The sequence below is a fragment of the Hyperoodon ampullatus genome (genome assembly GCF_949752795.1).
Source record: "Hyperoodon ampullatus genome assembly, chromosome: 3".
NCBI classification, from domain to species: Eukaryota; Metazoa; Chordata; class Mammalia; order Artiodactyla; family Ziphiidae; genus Hyperoodon; species Hyperoodon ampullatus.
Genome location: NC_136916.1, coordinates 35,827,810 through 35,850,485, shown reverse-complemented (window position 1 = coordinate 35,850,485; position 22,676 = coordinate 35,827,810). Strand labels below are relative to the sequence as shown.

The 22,676-nt window shown below is 42.7% G+C and overlaps 2 protein-coding genes across 2 annotated transcripts; one reads left to right on the top strand and one right to left on the bottom strand.

Moving 5' to 3' along the window:
- The first annotated feature begins 1,767 nt into the window (after window positions 1–1,767).
- RAMAC (RNA guanine-7 methyltransferase activating subunit) lies at window positions 1,768–5,731 on the top strand. The gene is made up of 3 exons (XM_079699356.1): window positions 1,768–1,816; window positions 4,439–4,617; window positions 5,336–5,731. Exons 2-3 carry the CDS (start codon window positions 4,448–4,450, stop codon window positions 5,520–5,522), a joined length of 357 nt encoding a protein of 118 aa, XP_079555482.1. The 5' UTR covers window positions 1,768–1,816; window positions 4,439–4,447; the 3' UTR covers window positions 5,523–5,731.
- A 10,164-nt stretch (window positions 5,732–15,895) lies between these two features.
- On the bottom strand, window positions 15,896–21,983 carry LOC307049755 (UPF0235 protein C15orf40 homolog). The gene is made up of 4 exons (XM_079699355.1): window positions 21,871–21,983; window positions 20,606–20,732; window positions 17,722–17,849; window positions 15,896–16,367 (listed from the first exon to the last, which is right to left on the bottom strand). Exons 1-4 carry the CDS (start codon window positions 21,898–21,900, stop codon window positions 16,272–16,274), a joined length of 381 nt encoding a protein of 126 aa, XP_079555481.1. The 5' UTR covers window positions 21,901–21,983; the 3' UTR covers window positions 15,896–16,271.
- Window positions 21,984–22,676: the final 693 nt, after the last annotated feature.

Here is a 22,676-nt window from a genome sequence, read left to right as displayed (position 1 = left end):
AGGGAGCCGATGAAGATTTTCTATCATCTTAAAGATGAGTAAGCCTACAGCAGCGATGTGTAAGATGGCCAGGTAGGAGAGTGATGCTAGAGGAAGGGCATCAACGAGAAAGGTATCACATTCCCACTGTCCAGGGGGTGATAATGACAACTTGACTAGGCGGAGGCAGTGGGTACAGAGAGTGGATCGATCCCAGAATTAAATGCAGGGTAGGATCGACAGAATTTAGCAACTGACGGGAGCAAGGGAAAGAAAGAAATGGCATCAAATGTAGACATCTATGTTTCCAAGCTGGAAACTCATGAGAGTATTAACCAAAAGGAGTACTTAGTCTGGAAAGCAATTTGGGAGGGAGGAGGCCAAGACATATTTGGGAATATGCAGCGTTTATAACACCTACTGAACATCCCAGAAGAAATGACCAAGACTCCTGGAGGTAGCTAGATACTGACGACTTAGGCTGGAGCAAAGCGGGGCTGTGTTTTGGCAAAAACACGTACAAAACAGACTACAGAAATCTTACTACCGAAGCTTGCCTGAACAGGAGTGAAAGGTGTAGCGCCACTGAAGGAATCCACTCGTGTCTACTTTCCACCGCCTGCCCTCGCCTCGCATTCCTCACAAAGACTCCAGGCGCAGGCGGCCGGAAGTAGCCTTTCCGTCCCTACCCGTCACCGGCTCCCAGTCAAGGGGGCTCAATATACAGCGATGCGTCTCTTCCTGCACAGCCACCAGGCAGACTGAAAGCGCACGGTGGGCACCATCACCTTTAGCCTGCCAACGCACCACCATCGTGGAGCTCCAGGCCAGCCACCAGTGTTGGATGAATTGGGAAAAATCCACGGTGCGCCGAAGATACCGCGAGACTTCACAGGCCTGCCTCGGCCTTAGCGCGCCGGAAGCGGAAGTCAGGCGGTGGTCGGAGTCTGGCCGAAGCGGGCCTGTTACCTTGGAGAGCGGAAGGGGTCCGGACGTCCTGTGACGGTCTTCTGGGTTGGAGGTAGGTTTCCGTGAGCGTCCGGCTGGCGGAGTCCGGCCCGAGCGGGATAGATACAGCCCTGGGCGTGGGGCGGGGCGGGGCGGGGCGGGGGGGGGTCGCTCATTCGGGGCCGCGTGGGGGAGGGAGCCGGGCGGGCCGAGCTGAGTGGCCGGCGAGGTGTCCTCCGCCTCTGCCGTTCCGAGACTAGACTCTTTTGGCGAGACCGGAAGCCGCTTACTTCTCGCGGCCTCCAGTTTCCCTCGCACCTGGGGCCGAGGTGCTTCTGAAGAAGCGCATCAGTCAAAGCCTTGATAGGCGCTGGTGTGCTGTGAGAGAGGACTGAAAAAAGCAGTGGTTCTCAGTCCGTGTCTTCGTCGGTTAGTTCTCTGGGTTCATCTCCCAGGGCAGCGAAACCCCATTCTGGGTAGTCGTTTACGAGGTTAGTGGCCCGCAGCGAAAGTTCTCTGTGGTTTTATTTAGGGTCAAGAAACTAGTAGTCTTCGAGTACGTATCTGAAAGGCTGTACCCTGTGTTTTCCGCAGAAAAGAACATACTTTGTGAAGTTGTTATTCATGCTCGAACTAGCTCATTGGTTTTGAGTAGCATCTTCTAGCTCTTCGGTGGCACTTTAAGCTCCAATTCCCTCTTTGGAATTAACGTTGCAAGTCTTTAGAGCACTTTTAATCCTACCACTTCGTTAACCTTTATGGTTCCTTGTCCCCACGACACACACCTTTTGAGGGTTTCTTTCAAGGTAGTCAAGTTTTGTTTTGTTTTTCTTCCCATAGATCTAAACAATCTAAACATTAAACGGTACAGCTGCCTCAAATCCCTGGGGTAAGTAAAGCTTGGATCAGTTAAAATTCTATTTAAATTTCATTCTCACCAGTAATGATAAAAATGATACACATTTGTTTATTTGTGGGAGGGGGATCTTGGAAGAACGTTAGAATAGCACATTTGCCTTGGCTTATGATTTTTACCGCCCCTCTGGTTAGCTCTGGGTCATCTTTCTGGTGATTTCTGTGATTCCTATAGAAATCAAGGCACGCCTTTAATTTGCTGAATTTATTTTAAACCGTACCCTGGATTTGAGAATTTGACATCTGTTTGTCAATACCAGACACATTGGTATTTAATAAGACATACTGTAAGAGAGCAGAGGCCTGGAAGGTAAGACATGGAGATATTGTTTCTTGCATCCAAATAATAATCTTTAATTTTTTGGGACAAGGGTAGTATTATAAATATTTGCATATGTTTTGAGGGATTTGGAGGAAAGAAAAACTAATGGAAAAGCTGTCTTCCAGTATCACATCTCTTTGACAGAAACTTTTTATTATAAACTGAAGTAATACAGGAAAAAAATAATTTTAGGACATCAGATAAGGGAGATTTGGTTTTAAAGTTTTAGCATGATGTCACATATGCCCCAAATCATAGAACAGATTTTAGTGGTCGTGAGGCAAAGAACAGAAAGATGGGGTTTAGGTGAGGAAAGGTAAGGGATGGGACTACATCAAGGAAGGACTGGAAATTGGGGGCTACCTTCAAAATACTGCTAGGGATGGCTTCCAGGTCTTGGGTGAAGATGAAAAGAAGTGAACTCTTTCTCCCCTGGTTTCTCGAGGATTAGGCTGCTGCAGCCTAAGTCAAATCTTTTCTCAAAGGTAGAGGGCTCTCTGAAAATTTGGGTGAAGAAATACTGCTTCAAAAGTGAATCCATAATTGCCCTGGAAAACCCAGCTGATACAGATATCAGTTTTCATAGCCATTAGATAATATTTATAGTAGTTTTTTCATATGTCACAGAACCTGGAATAAGAATATATTGAATACCATTATAAAGTAGTTACCCTAGACCTTAGTAGCTGTGTGTTTAAAGGCCTTTTTATTTGCCTTTCTGTTTTCATGTCTTTACTGTATTTACAGTCTTTCTCTTTACTGGCTCTTTTATTTTCCTACAAACAACTTCAGGTGTTGTAGCCTGGGGAAAAAAAGAGGTAACCTTCCAGTAACCCCTTAGCTACTGCCCTTTGTGTTTTGTCTCTGTTTCCAGCCAAGCCTCTTGAAAGCTTGGTCTTTAATCAGTGTAGATTTCTACTTCCTTACCTTCCAGTTATTTCTTAATTAATTGTAGTCCTGTTTTAATCCCCAATACTCTAATCACCTCCTAATGGCTAAATCCAATTAATTTTCTCTTCTTGGTTCTTCCTATTACTTTACGATTCAACACTGATGACCTTTCACTCTTTATTCTCTTGCTTTCTATGATAATCTCTTTTGGTTCTTCTCTCATCTGTGTGTGTTCTCCTCTTATCCCTTCTTTAACTTCTTTATATGTTGATGTTCTCCAGAATTCTGTTTCTTGATACTCTTTTCTTATCCCGTTGCCTTCCTGAGGAGTCTCATTCATTCTCACTGCATTATCCACCAACAAAACCAATGTCTCCCATATTCATCTTCCACCCAGTTCTCAATCCCAGACCCTCCACGTGGATGTACATACCATAGCTAAGTTCAGCTCAGTGTGGATCTTCGCCCACCCTTCTGTAGTTCCCGTGACACCGTAACCTGTCCTATTATTTGGCCAGAAACCTAGGAGTTATCCTTTATTCCCTTCTCTCCTCACAGCATCTACTCAGTGACTGATTTCTCCTGGAATTCTTATAAAACTATTCCCACAGTCAGTGCCTCAGATTAAACCCTCAGCATGTCACCTATATTATTGCAGTAATCTGCCTTTAAACTCACTAATCTGTTCTCTACCTGTTAGAAAAGTGATCCTTCTAAATAGTAAATTTGCTCTTGAGACTTTCCTGCTTAAACCACCTATGACTCCCCACTGCCTCCCAGAAAAAGGGCAAAGTTGTTTGCATTGAATACAGAGTTTTTCACAGTTTGACCCCTGTCCACTTTTACAGCTTCATTTCTTGACATTTGCTGCTCCTCCCTTTATATTTACACCATATCTGTCTTTTCTACTGGACTGAGAGCTCTTTGTGGGCAGGGTTCATGATATATTGTTCACCTTTGTATCCCAGGCTCCTAGTTAGCACAATGTCTGTACTATAGTAATCAAGAAGTACTGAATTGAATCTAGTCTATCTTAGGTTTAAAAGTACACAAGGACTTTTTTTTTTTTTTTGCGGTACACGGGCCTCTCACTGCTGTGGCCTCTACCGTTGCGGAGCACAGGCTCCAGACGCGCAGGCTCAGCGGCCATGGCTCACGGGCCCAGCCGCTCCGTGGCATGTGGGATCTTCCCGAACCGGGGCACGAACCCGTGTCCCCTGCATTGGCAGGCAGATTCCTAACCACTGCGCCACCAGGGAAGCCCCACAAGGACTTTTATGAATACCCTGCCTAAGAGTATTTACTTCTTGTTTTTCCACTATCTGATGAAGATAGTGTTACTTAAAAAAAAATTCTAATAGAAACATATTAAAAACTGTACAGAATTTCAGAATGACTGACACTTCTGAAGCTGTTCCAAATTTTGAAGAGATGTTTGCCAGTAGATTCACAGAAGATGACAAAGAGTACCAGGAATACCTGAAACGCCCTCCTGAGTCCCCTCCAATTGTTGAGGAATGGAATAGCAGAGCTGGTGGGAACCAAAGAAATAGAGGCAATCGGTATGTATTACTTCAGAACAGTAAATACCTGTGGCTGATCTGGGAGAGGATAGCTTGAATCTGCTAGCCCACAAGGCCAGTGAGGGCAGGAATCAGTGTTTTTGTGCAGTGTGGTATACCGAATGCCTAGTAACTGCTTGGCACACAGTACGTGCCTGGTAAATATTTGGTTTTAATATTTTGCCAGCACCATATTTTTTCCCCTTGCTATGCAGTTGTGTGTGAGTGTGTTATAATGGTTTTTTAAAAAATATTCTTTCTCTGGACTAATATTTTATTTTCTCTGCAAATATGCTTTAAAAACCTAGAGTCTTTTACAAAACTTTTGCATTAGATTCCATAAAGAAGATACTGTTTTTGGTTTTACAAAGTTTATACAATGTAAATTACTTCTGTTTGATACCTCAAAGTAGATCAAAGGAATATTACCATACTGCTTTGAACAATTGAATAGGTTTCGGAACCATCCTATTGTTTGGGGCTTGGTGTTGTAGTCTACCTCTTCTCTGCAAAGTATTGAATATATCCAGTATAATACTGGATATGAATCTTAGGAAAGTTTTGAATAACTAGTGCTATAACATTCTGTAGAGAAAAATGTTTTTTACTCTTTTGTATACTATTAGATTGAGAAATGAAATGCACCAGGATAGATTTGTCATGTGTTTGTTTTTTTTTTTAAGGGAAGTATAAAAATTTTTTTGTTTTGTTGTTGTAGGTTGCAAGATAACAGACAGTTTAGAGGTAGGGATAGCAGACGGGGGTGGCCAAGTGACAATCGATCCAATCAGTGGCATGGGCGATCCTGGGGTAACAATTACCCGCAGCACAGACAAGAACCTTACTACCCCCATCAATATGGACACTATGGTTACAACCAACGGCCTCCCTATGGCTACTACTGATAGAAATGTCAGCAGCTTTTAATAAAACCATTTACTCTGTTAACATGACAAAAGTTTATGTTGTATTTTCTGTTGGTCTGATTGTAGAGAGTGGATTGATGTTTTGGAACTTGAGACTTTTTTAAATTAGATCTTACTGGAGAGATATGATGGCTGCTGGAAATATCAATAAATACTCCCCTAAAAAGGTTGTGGATTATATTGCTTGACTTCTACCTCAGATTCTTCTTTATTTCATGACTTAATAGTGCTTTGAATGTTGTGAATTTTTTCCTTGTTTGACATTCAGGAGTTCTTTGTTTTACACAGAAATAAAAATTTTACATAGAAAATGCTTGCTTTTACGTTGTAAGGTAAGGAATCCCTGTACTCGGATGTGCTCATTCCTAATATTTTACAGAAGTAGTACAATCAGCTCCTAAATGCACAACTATGCTTACTTGTGATACACTGTACATAGTAGTAGTTGAAAGGAAAACAGTTATAGTATATTTCGTTTGGCTTTTGTTATTATGTGACTGTGGTACTTTGTAATTACTCTATAGGTATGAATCATCTTCACAATCATTTTGGTCTCTTTTTAGAGGGATATCAAGAATAAAGCTGTAAAATCAGGAAGGAATCATTCTCAGTTTCAATGTCTTGATCTAGTGGTAGGTGGGATTAAGGCACACAGTAATTTTATACAAACTCTAAGGTTTTTTGCTAACTTAAACATACCAGGTCAGAATTCACGCATTATACAAAAGTTTAACTCTGCAATGTTCCTTCCTTTTCAATCGTATGTAAATAATGCTGCATTTTGTATTTACTTTTATGGTATTTAATGTGGGTTGATTTTACAATGTTATGTTCACCTCCAAATGTGCACCTTTGCTGCTTCCCCTTTGTAAATCCAATGATGCTGTAACTTCCTTTCAGAGTGATCATTGTATTTCACATCATTTTAATGGCCATTATAATGGTTTTACTCAAATAAAATACTTGTAAGTAAGTATTCTCTCTCAAATTTTGGCAGTTAGCCCATTCATTAGAGATGAGCTTTTTGATTTTTTATTACTCTGTTCTCCTATCTGTTGAAAAAGGTTTATTTAGTGTAAGAATAATATTAAGAAAGAGTACAAGTTTCATCATAGGTCAAAGGTATTAAAAGGCAACATCCTGAATCTGCCTTCTGCTGCCTTCTCTCTTAGCACTCCACTCTAGGCCCTTGAGGTTGACATCTCCAGGTACTACTTCTACATGCTCTGGATCCAACTCTCCCCTCCACCCCCACTTCCTGAAGAGCCATTCTTTCAGGTAACTATTTTATTAGAAAGGATTTGATAAACCAAGTACTCACACTCAGATGTAAATAAAATGTTAACAATAAGATAATGGTTTTCCATGTACCCTTGTAATTACATCAATAGGCAACAAGCCAGTGCTGGTACATTAAGATAGGTCTTGATACTACAGAATATTTAGCCCAGAGCGTTAAGAATGGCTTGACTATACCCCAAGATCTTCTCTGAAAGCAGATGGGTTATTAAAAATATCTGTCAACTGATAAAGCACAGCCACTGACCAGTTGGGACAATAGCTGACCACAACTTTAGAGCAGGATCCTGGAGGTCCTCTGCTGTGCGAGCTGTTGACACTAATTAGAGAGATATCTGGATCCAAGGGACAGGGTTGGAGTGAGGGATGCCTCTCAGGAAGCTCAGAAGAAGAGCATTTTCTAACAGTATTTAAATATTTTAACACTGTAACAGTAGGGTACATATGGTCTGAGTATCAACTCTACTTGAAAATATGAGAAGAGTCCTCCTTTTAACATGAGTTATTTCTGCATTCTGCATGAGTAATCTATGTGGTGGTGGTTTTTCTTTTTTTTAAGCAACAGTCATTATCAGACTGCTCCCTGTGTGCTTAAAACCAGGAAGAAATAAAGGCATGGTTTCTGCTTCGTGTGGGAGAGACAGAAAAGAACATCAAACCAACTTAAGGATCATTTAAAAGTGGAGAAGAAAGAATTAGAAGTGTCAAATGGAATTAATCTCAAATAGGTAGTCTCTTGTAATAGCATATAGATTGAGCATAAGGAATCCTGGCTCCAAGATATCTGACCTTGAGAAAATCACTTAAACTTTGAGCTTATTTGCTCCCCTGCAAAAATGGGGGCAACACCTTCCCTTGTCACTCTCAGGGTTATCATAAAAATAAGTGACCTAACATACGAGAGCTTGAGAATAGAAACTAAAGCTCGTGACCATTAAAACCCCAGTGGTACATAATTGGTGCTGCATAAACATTTGTTTAATCAATGGGAGGGAAGGATTTGATAAATTGTAAAGCATAGTGTTGATATAAAGTATGTAGAATAACTGATAGAAAATGAGGTAGGCAGCTTGAGAATTAAAGATTTGTGATTGTTTTCTTATGTGAATTATTATATGAATCAGCAAAAGAAAAAGACATTATATCCTTCAGAAAATAACAAACACTTCAACTATGGAAGAAAGAGGGGAATTCCCTGGCGTTCCAAGTGATTAGGACTCGGCATTTTCACTGCTATGGCCTGGGTTCAATCCCTGACTGGGAGGCTAAGATCCTGTGGTGTGGACCCCCCCCCCAAAAAAAAGAAAAAAACAAATATGGAAGAAAGAAAGTTTATATAAAAGTTGAGCCAGAATTACTGGCATTTGCTGTTTGGAAATTGGCACTGACTTGAGAATGTCGAATGTTCATTATGGAACACATCAAATTAATATCCATTTGAGACAGATGCTAGAGACTTAGATAGAGAACTGTTGTTTTTTTTTTTCCTTGAGTGCTAGAAGGATTTGAGGTTATCCAGAGTGTAGTAACCTCGTGTCACTGCTCTAAGAATAGTTTTTAGGTTCTTGAAACCATATAGGAAAAAGACAGCCAGTGAGATCTCCAGCATGGTTTTGGTTTCCAAAGCTGCATTTCTTATAACATAATGCTCAACAGACAAGGATGTAATTATACAGCAGGTTCTTATTAGTTTTCTATTTTATACATATTAGTGTATATATGTCGATCCCAACCTCCCCAATTCATTCCCCCCCACCCCGCCCTGCTTTCCCCCCTTGGTGTCCATACGTTTGTTCTCTACATCTGTGTCTCTATTTCTGCCTTGCAAACCGGTTCATCTGTACCATTTTTCTAGATTCCTGTTTCACAGGTTTTTAACACCTTAAAAATTTTCCTAGACTTTGTATTCTGTTTGATTCACTCAACCTAAACAGAGATTTGGCTGTGTATGGAAATCTATGCTCTGGGCCTTTGACTTTTTAATTAGCACTATTGTTTATAGTGAAAGGGAATTTTTATTCTTTTTTTTAAAGGCTATAATTCTTTTTTTAAATTTATTTATTTATTTTTTTTTGGCTGTGTTGGGTCTTCATTGCTGTGCACGGGCTTTCCCTAGTTGTGGTGAGTGGAGGCTACTCTTCCTTGTGGTGTGCGGGCTTCTCGTTGCAGTGGCTTATCTTGTTGCAGAGTACGGACTCTAGGCGCACGGGCTTCAGTCGTTGTGGCATGCAGGCTCAGTATTTGTGGCTTGCAGTTTCTAGAGCGCAGGCTCAGTAGTTGTGGCACACGGGCTTAGTTGCTCTGCAGCACGTGGGATATTCCCAGACCAGGGCTTGAACCTGTGTTCCCTGCACTGGCAGGCGGATTCCTAACCACTGCACCACCAGGGAAGCCTGGGAATTTTTATTCTTGTTAAGAAATGTAGGACATAAATATTCCCAGCTTGTTGGAGGTGGCTTGTTGGATAACTTCAATTAGCTGGAAATGTTACTTGTGAAAGTGTTTACTCTGGTAATGTTAGACAAATTGAGGTATTATATATAAACTATTCACTGAAAAGCTTGTTTGGGCTTTGTCTTTCAATGTCTTGTGTTTTAACCAAAGAAGCATATTTGATATATATACATATAAATGGGAACTTTGAAATACATTAGGCTTTGGCTAATTCTGTGTGAAAAACCTAATTATATAGGTCACTCAGAGAATGTTTCCTCTATTTATAAGCTTAGGTATGCTTTTAAAATTCTCTAGTTTTTAATTTAGAATGAATTAAGACCAACAGCAGTAAATATTCTTGACATTTGTAGAGATTAATGATGTTAATTTTTAGATTAATACTTAAGAATTCAGATATATTCAGATGTGACATTCTGTTATATCTAAATGGATATTTTCCTGGGTCCTGCTACATCAAATTATTTTGGAGCCAAATCAACAACTAGATTCAAGTAGTAGATTGTACTGTTGGACTCTAAAGTAGCCTTGAGAGCAAATATTTCCTCCTTTCTAGCGGTCTGACTGACCTCTACTGGGACCAGCTTTTGGGAGAAATAGGGATGGGAGCAGAGATCCCATGACCTGTGGAGATGGGGGGAGAGAGGGCCAGGCCGGCTCCATGGGTCTCAGTCAGTAGGGCTGCTGTATTAGGATATGCCAGGGCTTAAGAGGAGGTGACTGAAGCTGGTGTGACACAGCTGAGGCCCGCATGTGCCAGAGATACGTTTGTATCTGAGTAGCTTGTTATCAGTGCTGTCAGACTGGAAAACGGGATGAGCTGTGGATAATACCCCTCAGATTTTAAGACTTACAGGATGGCATGGGAGGAGGTTAACGAGGACAAGTCATCCTCATCAAAATTGCTAATATGTGATTTGACTGCCCCCTTGAAGGATTAAGTGAAAGCATTTGCATAAAGTACACATCACTGGGCTGGTCACATACTCAGTGCCCATTCAGTGTCAGGTTTGTGCCTCCCGAAGTAGAGTGGGGTACCTCTGGGCTGACTTGCGTGCAAAAAGTGCAGCTCAGCTCTTTCACCAGTCTCCATGTGCTGATGGGCTAATTCAGTTGTTTTCATTCCTGTCCCTAAGGGATACAGAGAGCCCCACGTATTAATTACCGGTTAGATTTTCTCCGGGTTTCAGTGACTTCTCCTGAGACAGCTTCAGGGGACGATGTGATGATGATCTCATGGTTTTTTTCCACTGCCAGTGCCTTCAACTCCCTAAAGGATCACCAGCCTCTTTGTCTGAATCAGGTAAATAAAGCTGCTATAATTGCTAAAGGCCAGAGCTTTCTCCTGTGTGTGTGTGTGTGTTTGTGTTTCTCATTTTAAAGTTTCCTTCACTACATGTTTTGTGTGTATACAAAATAATACTGTGAAAAGTAAAACTAGACAAATATGAATAATCTGCATCCAACCAGTGACTTTGGCCTGTTGTGAATGCTTCTGTCTCTTTCACCGTGCCCACACAAATACATATATAAATTTGGTATATGCATGTTTTTCCTTTCTTACTAAAGTGAGGTTATATATATAAACCCACACACATATGTGTATATTATTCTTCGTTCACACAACATATTATAATAGACATCACTCCAGGTCACTAGCTATAGATTAAAAATTAATGACTTAATTTTAATAACATGATATTGTATAGTAGGGATATACCATTGATTATATGATCATTCTCCTATAGGTAGACACTTAGGTTGTTTCCTTTTTTGCCCCTACTTAACAATGCCATATTGCTTTCGTCCATATATCTTTTGAATGCTTTTATTTTATGTCTTCTGTGGGGTAGTCTCAAAAGTAGAATTGTTGGGTTAAAAAAACCTGTATTATTTCATTTTAATAAATGCTGCCACATTTTCTAAAGCATTGTAGCAATTTACATTCCCATCAGCAACATACGAATATTCATGTATGCGTCTCCTCTCTCCCTGTGACTTCAACATTTTGTTTAGATGGCCACAGGCTATTTTACTTTAGGAGAACTTTACTAGGTTGTGTTCCATTGTTGATGACTGTCAGTATTTCACCTAGGACACTGCACCTTTCATTATGTAAGTTTATCTTCTATTTCTCCAATGTTTTCTTTCTTTTTTGGTGGGGGGGCCACAATGCGCTGCATGTGGAACTTCCCTGACCAGGGATTGGACCCATGCCCCCTGCAGTGGAAGTGTGGCATCTTAACCACTGGACCACCAGGGAAGTCCTCCAATATTTTCTTGATTATATCTTTAAATCTTTGTTCTTCTGTTCCATTTCTTTGGTTCTCTTCTCCAGTTATGCATGTGTTGGTTTTCCTTTGTCTGACTTCTGTATCTGTCATTTTCCTGTCTTTGCTCACCTTTCTCTAGCCTGCCCTCTAAACTCCATGTCATATATTCAGCCTCTTCTCTGTTGTGTTGTTTCCAGCAGGGCCTTTATTTCTACGATGCTTTTATTTTTTTATTTTAAAATTTGATTAGCCACATTTCAGGTGCTCAGGAGCCACATGTGGCGAGCAGCAAGTGTATTGGCAGCACAGTTCTAGAAGCAGACTAAAGGCTTGGAGTTCTGTTGACTTGACTTGCTCCCTTATTCTCCATAGCGCTCCAATCCCCCAGGTATCTCTGGGGAAACCTAAGACACTGAAACAATTCCAAAGACACTGTGATAGTAAAACCACATCATGGATGAGATGAGTTGCATGTAGAAATGCCCACAGACTCTGTACCTTGTGCTGCAAAGTTTGGGGATTCACCCCTGCAAAACTCTAATAAGGGGACTAGATGGACCCTGTGGCACACAGCTAGAATAGGATTATAAAATGCTGAAAACTTGTATCAGTTGAATTATAAGGATTATCTGAAAAAAGCCTATATGAGCAGAGTTAGGTGTTCTTCTGGAGCCTGGAAAAAGGGAGCTCCTCTGCCATGAAGCATCAGTGTTCAGTGTTGTCCCAAGAGAGGGGCTGGTAAGATAAATATGTCTATCCCTGCAGCAGAAATGGGAGCTCAAGACAGTCATAGCTCCCTGCTCCTGGCCCCTAAGTTCCCTGGCTCTGACCCCAAGCTCTCCAAGCTTCAAATGATGACTGGCTTCTTGACAAGATTTCCCAAAGGGACAGAAGGTGCTGAGGATCCCACTACACAGTCTATTTGGAAGGTACGTTCTTCACTCAAATTAATAAATTGGCATCCTTTTAGAAATTAATTCCTTGTTAATTTTTCAGCCCAATTCCATTTTCAAAAACACTGACTAAATGGGATTTATGAAAGCTGCAAAATTAAGGCACTCAGGACCTCGCTGCCTCCACCAAAGTACTGACCTGAGACTCCTGAGTACTCAGCCGGCCCTGGTTAATGCCACACTCTGGCCTATGCTAAACTCAAGGTATGAGGGGACTAAGTCTAAGGAATGTCTCTGAGAAGACTAGACAAGAAGGATAAGAGATTGTGACATTGGTAGGCACTACGGAAGGGATTTCCTAATAGTACTGCTCACTTCAAAAGGAATTAAGAGTCCGTTCCCTTCTTTAAACTATGTGTGGTTTTCTGCTACTGCATTATGGTGCCACCTCTTGGATATAAATTGAAAATCTAGCTTTAAAAATTTTTAGTCTCCAGTCACATGCATTAAAAAAATCTGAAGTGGGAGGCCATGATGGGTTCTAAAATTTATATTCTGCTTTACGGTTAAGGAACTACTTAACCAAATCCCTAGAATCTGTAAGGGGGGATGCTGGTAGCCTGCAGCCCAGAAAAGAACTGCCTCCTCAAGTGAGTTTTTAGCTGTTTGGAATTTTAAACAGTGCAAAGGTGCCACCTGCATGCTCTGGTTCTCTCTCCATACCTAGCTGGCAAACAAGTGAGCAATGGCTCACAGGAATCAGGAGTTCAAGTTCCCTGTTTCTGCCTCCAATTGTCAGCATATAGTGTAGGCAAAGCAGTGTCTGGCAAGTAGTAGGCACCCAAGTTATTAAATTATTCTTAAATCATTTTTGCAGGAGTAATTATGTATTAAGGTGGGGAATGATAGATTACAGATGCAGTGCTAGAACATCACCATGACACTAGTCATCAGAGTTGGAAAAGTATCATTCAAACCTTGTTCATGGGCTGCCTGAAAGGCTGGACCCTAAGGACAGCACAGGATGAGAAAGGCAGTAATCAGGTCACTTTGTAGACCGTGTAAGTATTCACTTAAAGTTAACGGGGGTAGGCAGGGCTATAGTCATGTTATTAGACAACTGTTACAGGGGTTGGGGATTTTGTGTCCTTGTCCTAGGTCACTGGGCCTGTCTTAATATCCTTGGGGGAAGAACAGGGCCCAGCTGAAGAAAGCCGCATTAACTAAACTTCCACAGCAGCTCAAGGTACCCAGGCCTTAGCTGTAATCGTTATTAACGGGGAACAGCCCTGTGTGGGTCAAGAGAGCATCAGGGCTTCCCTGGTGGCACAGTGGTTGAGAGTCCGCCTGCCGATGCAGGGGACGCGGGTTCGTGCCCCAGTCTGGGAGGATCCCGCATGCCGCGGAGCGGCTGGGCCCATGAGCCATGGCCGCTGAGCCTGCGCATCCGGAGCCTGTGCTCCGCGACGCGGGAGGCCCGCGTACAGAAAAAGAAAAAAAAAAAAAGCATCAGACTGCTAAAGGCAACCTCATTTGCTAATGAAGAAAGGGAAACATGTCCTGACACAGCTGCTGAACTAGTTCCTACCTCTGCCAACAGTTTTTTGGTGACAAAGTAAGGATGTTCTTTTTAAAAAGATACTGTTTCTCAAAAAAAGTGATTAGGCAAAAAAGTCCGTTAAAATAATGGCCATTTTAAATGAAGTAAATAGATGATCGTGACGGGTATTTGTTGACTCCTATCCAGCATCCATTTCTCTTTCTCTAACTTTTCCCAATTTGTATTCAAGTATCTACCTCTCTCTGCTCACTCCTTTGCTTCCAAGTAGGCTGAGCCCATCCCCAGCTCTAGGATGGGCCTTGATTAGTCTAAAACAATTAGAGTAACTCTTCTCTTTTCTCTAGTCACTGTTTTAGGTAACCTGTGTTATAACACGGCATTCCCTGACAGGGGCTGGTTTAGAAACTTTGTGTGACCTAATCTGGGCTGAGATACAAGGAGGAGCTGATTGAGAGCTTTTGGAAAAGAAACACCACAGTTCTTCTTAGAGGCCTTTTTTTCTACTGGAGGGGGTGACAGGTGGACAAGAAGCCTGGAACTGCTGCCTTTTTGCCTCCATGGGGGAAACAGTCCTGAGGATGAAGCTGGCACTGCTGAAGTAAGTCAGGGGAAGGAAAGAAAGTGGGTCCTTTATGACATCACTGAGCTGCTGAGTCAATAACCTCTAAGTAAACCCTGCCTCTGGAATTCCCAGGTATGTGAGCTAATAAATCCCTTTATTGTTTGAGCCAGATGAGTTAGGTTTCTGTTACTTATCAAGGAAAGCATCCTAACAAATGATTCATGTAAAAACCACAAGTAAAATGCCTGTAGAGCACACACCAGAACAATGCTGAAAAAGAACAGAAAAGGTTCCGAAGCCAAGACCACATAAAACAGAAGCACGTTTGGAGGCAATGTGGCATAATGGCTTAGAAGGCAGATGGGCGTGACGCATGCTCTGCCCTTCATGTTTACTCTGATCTTGGATGAGCCACCTAACTCTGGTTGTCCTTGGCTCCTCTCAACAGAGTAAGCTAAACTAGAGGAGTGGCTCCCAGTTCTTTTACCATCTGTAATTTTTATTATTGGTCCTTTTTGTGGATTTTATATTTTTAAAGATTTTTGTCTGTCAATAGATTTTTCTCATGTACTTAGACAAAGTACACAACTGCAGATCGGCTCTTCTATCAGCAAAGGTAATCAGGTTAAGTTATTCACCTGAACAAATTACTATAATTTGATTGAACATTTAAAAACAAGACATTTATTATTAGCTTTTGAAGTTCAATATAGATATGACTTCTGATAGGTTTTTACACATACTGAAAATAGCTTCCAGATCTTCTGTCTTCTTTTTTTTTTACACATACTGAAAATAGCTTCCAGATCTTCTGTCTTCTTTTGAGGATCTTAGGAGATTCATAAGAACTACCAGATTTGATGACTACAGTTACCATCCAAGGAGGAAGAAAATTCAGTGACTTCTCAAAAATGAAAATTAACATTAAATTACAAGTCTTTTTTTTTTTTTGGCTACGTCTTGCATGGCTTGCGGAATCTTAGTTCCCTAACCAGGGATTGAATCGGGGCCCTGGCAGTGAAAGCACCGGGTCCTAACCACTGGACTGCCAGGGAATTCCCTAAATTACAAGTCTTGATTATTCTTATTTACTTTTTAACAAAATGGTCAACAGAATTTTTAAAAAACACAGGAAAAAAATTTTGCATTTTACATAATAAAATACATAATCATTTTAAAATACAAAGCGACACTATGAAGCAGTGACAGGTCTTCCTCTGTCACTTGTAAACTGGATTAGAAGGCCATCCCCAGAATTCCAGTAGTGCTGTGGAAATATTTTAATTTACAATTGGGATAAACTGCATTCAACTGGGAGCCAAGGGATCTAGGTTCTAGTTGCCATCTTGCACCATGTGATCCTGAATACACTCAAATTCTGGATGTCAGAAGCCCCATGACAAAATGAAAGGGGCTGAATCAGGTCATCTTAAATATCCTTTCCAGCTCTGTTATTTTGTAACACCATGAAATCAGAGTAACATGTCCCAAGCTGTTTGGGATCAGGGATTTTAGAACCTAAATTCAACATAACAGTATTTTTAATCTTCATACTTTTTTTGTGTGTCCTGTTCTTATTAAACATATGTGTATTTCCACATTCTGTGTCTTTATATTTTCCTTTTTAACAGTCTTTTCACCATTAGCAATAAAGTTTCTCAAGGGTGTACTTTTCATTTCTTGCTTTTATTTTTTTTCAACTTGCTTTTTCAGTTTCTCCAAGATCTCTTCCGGAGTTGTGGAGGCCAAAAGCTTTACCACTTTTTCACGAGATTTACCACCCTGGACCAAAAGGAAAAAACGGTGTCAGGATAACACACTAAACTTTCTAATGCTATTAGAGACAGCAGACCTCAGTTGCTGAGGGGTTGTTACAGGTGGGCTGGTGTTTTCTTAACAGCTTAATGCCCACTTTCTCCTAGCCATTTCTGGTCTAACCAAAGGCTGTCTCTTAGATTCCACCTTACTACAATAGTTTTACAACTCTCCAGAGTTTTTAACCTTCATACATCAATTTCTGTAATAATAAAAGCTAGGCATTAAATTTTCAAAATGAATATGGAATCCAGATGTTCAATATTCTGGTTTCAAGTAATACTTTTAAGTTATTTTTTAAATTACCAAAACAAATATTGCAATTTTATATAAACTTTGTATAAAAATAATTCCAAATGTAAAACAAATTGGCATTCTCTATACTGTTACACATTTCTGAAAATTCCGAACAAAAAGCAACCACATATCCAAGTGCTATGATTCCACAACTGCTTAAGACAATTATAAAAAGGTAAACACCCTTTAAAGAAGGTAAATTTTGAGCAGGTATTTATCTAAATGGGTAGAAGCTGCACAGGTGGAAGAGTGGGGAGTCTCAGGCAAATGCCAGAGCACGTGTGCTGGAGAAAATGCAAAATGACCTGCCACAGGGGCGATGGTGAGGGAGTGGCCTGATCAGATGGACGTTTAGGTACAGCCTACTAACCAATGACTCCGAGTGCCCGCTGGATCCTGGGTAGGAGCTACAGAGTATAGCACTGAAAAACAAGTAGAGCTTTAAGAAATATAAACACGAGTGGGTCTTACTCCTGCAGATTCTATTTCAGTTAAGTCTGGGGTGATGCCCAGGAACCTGTGTTCTAGAAATCATTTCCAGGTGATTTTGATATCCACCCCTAGTGCAAACCCATGGTATTAATGACTTCACATGAGTCGTCTCTCTTCCTAATAAGCTTCTCCTGGTGAGCAAGGACAACACGGGGACCAGGTGTGCTTGATGAACTCACTAATGGAGATGATAACAGGAACCATTTTAGATTTTTCTAGTATGGTGGTGATTTGAGGGAAAAGACAAGCAAGATTAATCTGACAGAGCAGGTATAGGAATGAACTTAGAAAGGAGAAAATGCTGGAAATGATGGCAATTAAGGAATAGAAGTATAGCGTGTGCACAGTCTGAAGGAGTGAGGCATTAGGAGTGAAGGAGATTAGGAAGAATTCACAGATTTTAGTGATTAAAGGATTGTGAGCATTAAAAACAACTGGTTTTTCAATTATTTGGAAAAGAAAAAAATTGGTATTTTAAAAGTAGTGACTGATGTACTCAAAGATGTTGAGAGAGAGAGAGAGAGAGACCTACCTTATCCAAAACCACATCACTCTTCCTGAGCTCTAAGACTTTGGAAAGATACCAACAAAGCTCGGCGTTAGCCTCTCCTTCTGTCGGAGGTGCTGCAATAGCTACACTCACAGCCTCGGCTGTCACATCTGGAATGAAAACAGTGTGGACTTGATACTCATGGAGTTTTTTCTTCACGCAGTGAGCATATTTTGTAAAAGTGTTTGCATTTGTCTGGCATATTGTAGGTTTTCTATTAATAACTGCTGAATGAAGAATGATTAATCACAGTTAAGGGAACATAAACATAAATAGGCCTCTACCATTACAGAAATCCAGAGAAGAAAATTGATATTTACCCCACCCCACCCTGCTGACCAAAATGGGCCTACAGAGTCCTGGGCAATAACCTGGATTTAGGAGCTGGAAACTGCACTTGGTCTAACAGGAAGAGCCCAGGCAGGGGAGTCAGCGGAGCTGGGCTTTAGCCCCACAATGTCACTGAGGAAGTGGATGAACCAGACAGCTCACGAAACTGTAGAGGGTTGTTCGGGGTCTCCTCATCAGGAAAATGGGAGCACCGGATTAGATTCACCTCGTATGTGAAATGTCTTTGATGTTTTTAAAATGTAGTATTTAGTTAGCATCTACACAGCGCTTACATACACTAATTTTAAGGGCACACAAACATGTTTTAAGGGCTTTACAGATACTTTTATTAACATTTATTCCTATAATTTTATGAAGATATTAATACCTTTATTATCTCCATTTTACAAACGAGGAAATTGGAACTGAGAAGTAATGTGTCCAAGGTCACATGGCTAGAAAGTGGCATCGTGATTCACAAATTTGAATTCATGCTTTGAAATCCAGGGACAATGAACACTGCTTTTTGAAGAGTGGTCCAGACTCCCGCATCAATACAGCCTTTATAAAGAGCAACCTGCCTGCAATCCTCCACTGTTATTATTTTTTTTTACAGTTTTATTCATTCTTTTATTCGAGAAACACTTATTGACCTACAGTTTGCCAGACACTTCTAGAATGTTCTAGAAGCTGGGGATGCAGTGTGAACAAGACAGATGGGGCACACGAGGCACATACAGGGCTTCCCAGTTGCACTTCTGCCGCAATGCCCCTAAGCCATTCTGCCGAGGAACTGTGCAGAACCGGACCCTGTGTGAGCCTGGGGGCGGGCAGGTTGATAAATAAGGCGGATTAGAGGGCACTGAAGACACCAGACGGGGTTTTGAGAGCTGGTGCCGGCGGGCAAGGAGCTGCGCCTGGGGAGGGCCACAGTGGGGAAGCCCTGGAGGGTCTCAGCTGGTGTCGGCCAACCACTCCACTGTTATTTATTTATTTATTTATTTTTGCGGTACGCGGGCCTCTCACCGCTGTGGCCTCTCCCGCTGCGGAGCACAGGCTCCGGACGCGCAGGCTCAGCAGCCATGGCTCACGGGCCCAGCCGCTCCGCGGCATGTGGGATCTTCCCGGACCGGGGCACGAACCCGTGTCCCCCGCATCGGCAGGCGGACTCTCAACCACTGCGCCACCAGGGAAGCCCTCCACTGTTATTTCTGAGAGAGAAGTATATACTCAAAGCAGTTTGCAAATGAGCTTGCGCTGGTCCTGCATCTGGGGTTACTTGGGCATTTCCACATTCTTACATCTTGCCTGTGTAAACACGGCTGCAGAATCCACAGGAATGAGATGGTAGAACAACCCTCCTCCTATCCTGTCACTGATTCTATGATGCACAGTTTTTCACATTTTAATATCTTTGAAATCCTGATATATCTTACAATAAATGGAAAAGAAAGTGTTTAGTTGATGTGGATTTTGTCTTACTGGTACATAAAGTACTTCTGCACCTTATAGATGATGGCCAGTTAGATCTGATGAAACATGGTATTCAAACAGCAGTGTCCACAGTGACTACTTAGAAAATGCTGGCCAAGGAGGGTACAGCCAACAAAGAGCCAAGCTAACATGGCCATCAACACAAACCAGGCCTAGCACCCCAATTCTGAGGTCTTGTTTTCAAAATATTTTAAAAATTGGAATACAGAGCTTTAGCTTTAGTGGGTGAAAAAGACCGTCAAGATAACTCAGATCAAACTTTTTTCCCAATCAGAAGCCTCCCCACCCCACCCAATCTCCCCTGAAGCCCCAGCATTTAAAACAAATGTAAACAGCTACTCAGGGGTCCCGTCTGCCAACCTCCCCCTTGCCCACCGCAGATCCCTGAGGCACCTTTTGGACTCCAGGGAATAGCTTAAAAGCTTCTAACTATCTCATCTGACAGATGAAAGAACTGGGCCCAGGAATATCTTGTAGAGTTTTGACTGGAAATAAGCTCACACAGGTGTTGATGATCAGGTTCTCAGATCTGAGGTTTTCTCTCCCTCCTTGGACCAATGGTCATTAAAAAAATCAACCAAAACATCTTTCTTTCTCTGGCCAATGTTTCCACTTTTGGAATAGGACTAACTAAGAATCATCTAGGCTACACGTTTCTATATATGTTCTTTCTAAAATACCTTTTTAAATTTTGAGGTATAATTGACACATAACCGGTGTACAACATAACGATTTGCAGTTTGTATTTTGAGTTGATCACCACAGTAAATCCTGGTTCCTAAAATACCATATTAAAAAGGACAATACACAATGTTTTTTTCATCTAACTTGGTATGCTTTAAGTATGGTATATTTGCTTTTAAACACTAGATAACACCTTTACATTAGAATCCAGAATTTAAAAATGGAGAAGCCTCTAACTGGCAGGTGTGAAAAATATACTTGACCACACAGGATGAACTTCCAGCAAGCCAAGGCAAAGGGAGGATGGAGAGGAGACAAGTGGTTCATACAAGATTCCCACCCCAGTGGCCAGGTATACCTGTCACAGCATTTTGTTTGGAACCAGGTTTGGCATGGATGGCTACGGTGACACAACCTTTGGGATCAACTGCCACAGGACCTGAGGGAGGAACTGGTCTCTCTGCTTCCTTGCTCTGGCTTTTACCCTAAAATGACAACAACAATCACACTACAACTTTACGGTTACAAAATACTTTCCCACACATTTGATCTTTCCATGATTCCTTTTCACCCTTAACCAAGACAAACTAGGCTAATGGGTCACGTCCAGGGAGTTCTGGCCACCCAGAATGGTCTTCCATCAGCCTTCATAGGTCAAATCAATTCTCCCATGAAGCCTTCCCATCAGCCCCACAAAGTGCTTTTTTCCTGCCTTGGAAGACCTTAGAACTGGTTCCTACTGTCGGCTTTGTATTTCCCATTCCTCAGGGAGCAGCGGTTATTCATTATTCACCTTTGTATCTCAAGCAGCTCAAGTTAACAAAGGTTTGTGAACAACTATGGCTGGACGGTGTATATCCGTGTGTTCTGGGGGGAAGGGGAGGAGGAAGGAACAACAGTGGTATTTAAAGGACTATTGTGTGCCATAAGCTATACTAGGAACTTTCCATTGAACAAACATGAACTGCGCACCAAGGCAGTTATGTAGGCAAAGGAGATGTAAAGATGAATAAGGACACATGGAGCTCAAAGAGCTCGGACTGCAGCGAGAGAAAAAGAACAAATAATCACTCTAATACACTGTGCTAGGAGCACCGACCACACACGCACGGGGCATCACGGCGCAAAGGGGAAAGCAGTCCCGCCTCAGGACACTGGGGAAGCTCCCGGCAGGAGGCAGTCTTAGAGCCGCCTCTTAGGAACCGATTGGAGTCAGCCCTGCAGAGACGGTGGAAAGGAAGTGTGGGAGTGGTGCGTTCTTGACGGAGGGGTGCGAAGACCAGCCAAGGGAAGGAGACAGAACGCTAACTAGAGCCTCCCAGGGAAGCACAGGCCGCACGGCGCTGCCGGAACACGAAGCGCGAGCCTGGGAGTGTGGGAGCGAGGCCGGCGGGGTCGGCAGCCACAGCTCAGGGACAGCCTCGCGCGCCGCCGGCCCGGGCCCTCCGACTTCCCCGGTGGGCGGCGGCGCAGCCGAGAAAGACGGGGAGCGGGAGGCCCGGAACTCAGACAACAAGCAGTTGGCGGAGCTTCTACCCACCCGCGGGTCCCACTTCTCTACGGCGCTCCTCAACCAGCATTCCTGCGGCCCACCCTCCCACTGACAAGGGACTTTCCACTGGCCTTGTTCACTGCACCAGCTTTCTTAGGCATCTCGGTGCCCACAGGGAGCCAGGCAGCTGCCCGAGCACCAGGTCCTGTCCCCAGCTGCCTCAGCCTGCAGCCGAGCCGCAGCATCCACGCCAAGGAGGCGGAAGGGAAGGCGGCCCGACGCCGGAAGAGCCCTCTGCACCTGCGCACGCAGCGGGCGGGAGCGGCTTCTCTGGCCTGCGTCTCTGCTCTGGCACGAGGGCGACACCTTCCGGCTGGCGGGAACAAGACCCCTCGTTCTTCCAGGACCTGCGCGGGACCCTCGCCACCTAGAAAAGCGGCTCAGGAGACTGAGAGATGGGGAGCTGGGCTCTGGTCGAGTCGTGACCACCCCTCAACCCCCTCTGGTCTTGTTTCCTCATGGGAAGAAAGGATTGGAGTGAGCGGCAAAGAGCGCACAGGGCCAGGTGTCTTCTCGCTGCTGCAGCCAGCTAGCAGGTGCAGAGCCCCACGCTGCTTCCTATGGTCCTTAAGTGGATGTAGAGTATCCTGCTGCTTTAGCCTTTGGGTACCTTCCGTGTACTGATGAAGTACCTTGTGCCAGGCGCTGAGGATGCCACAATGTAAAAGGAGAGGAAATATATCCTGATGTGCGAAGTGGCAAAAGATGAAACTGAAGAAGGCGGAGGCAAGATCAGAGTCATTGAAGGGTTTGAAGCAAAGGATTGGTAGAGTCACATTTGTTGTGATTAGAAAGATCACTGGCTGCAATGTGGCCAATAGAGGAATAGAGGTAGGGAGATCTCCCTCTTAAATGGAAGATGGTGGCCTGAACCAGA

What these genes read in the sequence shown, in the direction of transcription:
- RAMAC (XM_079699356.1), top strand. Translation starts at nt 4,448, where the DNA reads ATGACTGACACTTCTGAAGCTGTTCCAAATTTTGAAGAGATGTTTGCC. An exon ending in CAAAGAAATAGAGGCAATCG is followed by an intron (nt 4,618 to 5,335) that starts GTATGTATTACT and finishes TTGTTGTTGTAG; the next exon opens with GTTGCAAGATAACAGACAGT.
- LOC307049755 (XM_079699355.1), bottom strand. Translation starts at nt 21,900, where the DNA reads ATGCCTAAGAAAGCTGGTGCAGTGAACAAG. An exon ending in AAGCTGGTGCAGTGAACAAG is followed by an intron (nt 20,733 to 21,870) that starts GCCAGTGGAAAG and finishes TTGTCATTTTAG; the next exon opens with GGTAAAAGCCAGAGCAAGGA. An exon ending in CAAACAAAATGCTGTGACAG is followed by an intron (nt 17,850 to 20,605) that starts GTATACCTGGCC and finishes TTTTCATTCCAG; the next exon opens with ATGTGACAGCCGAGGCTGTG.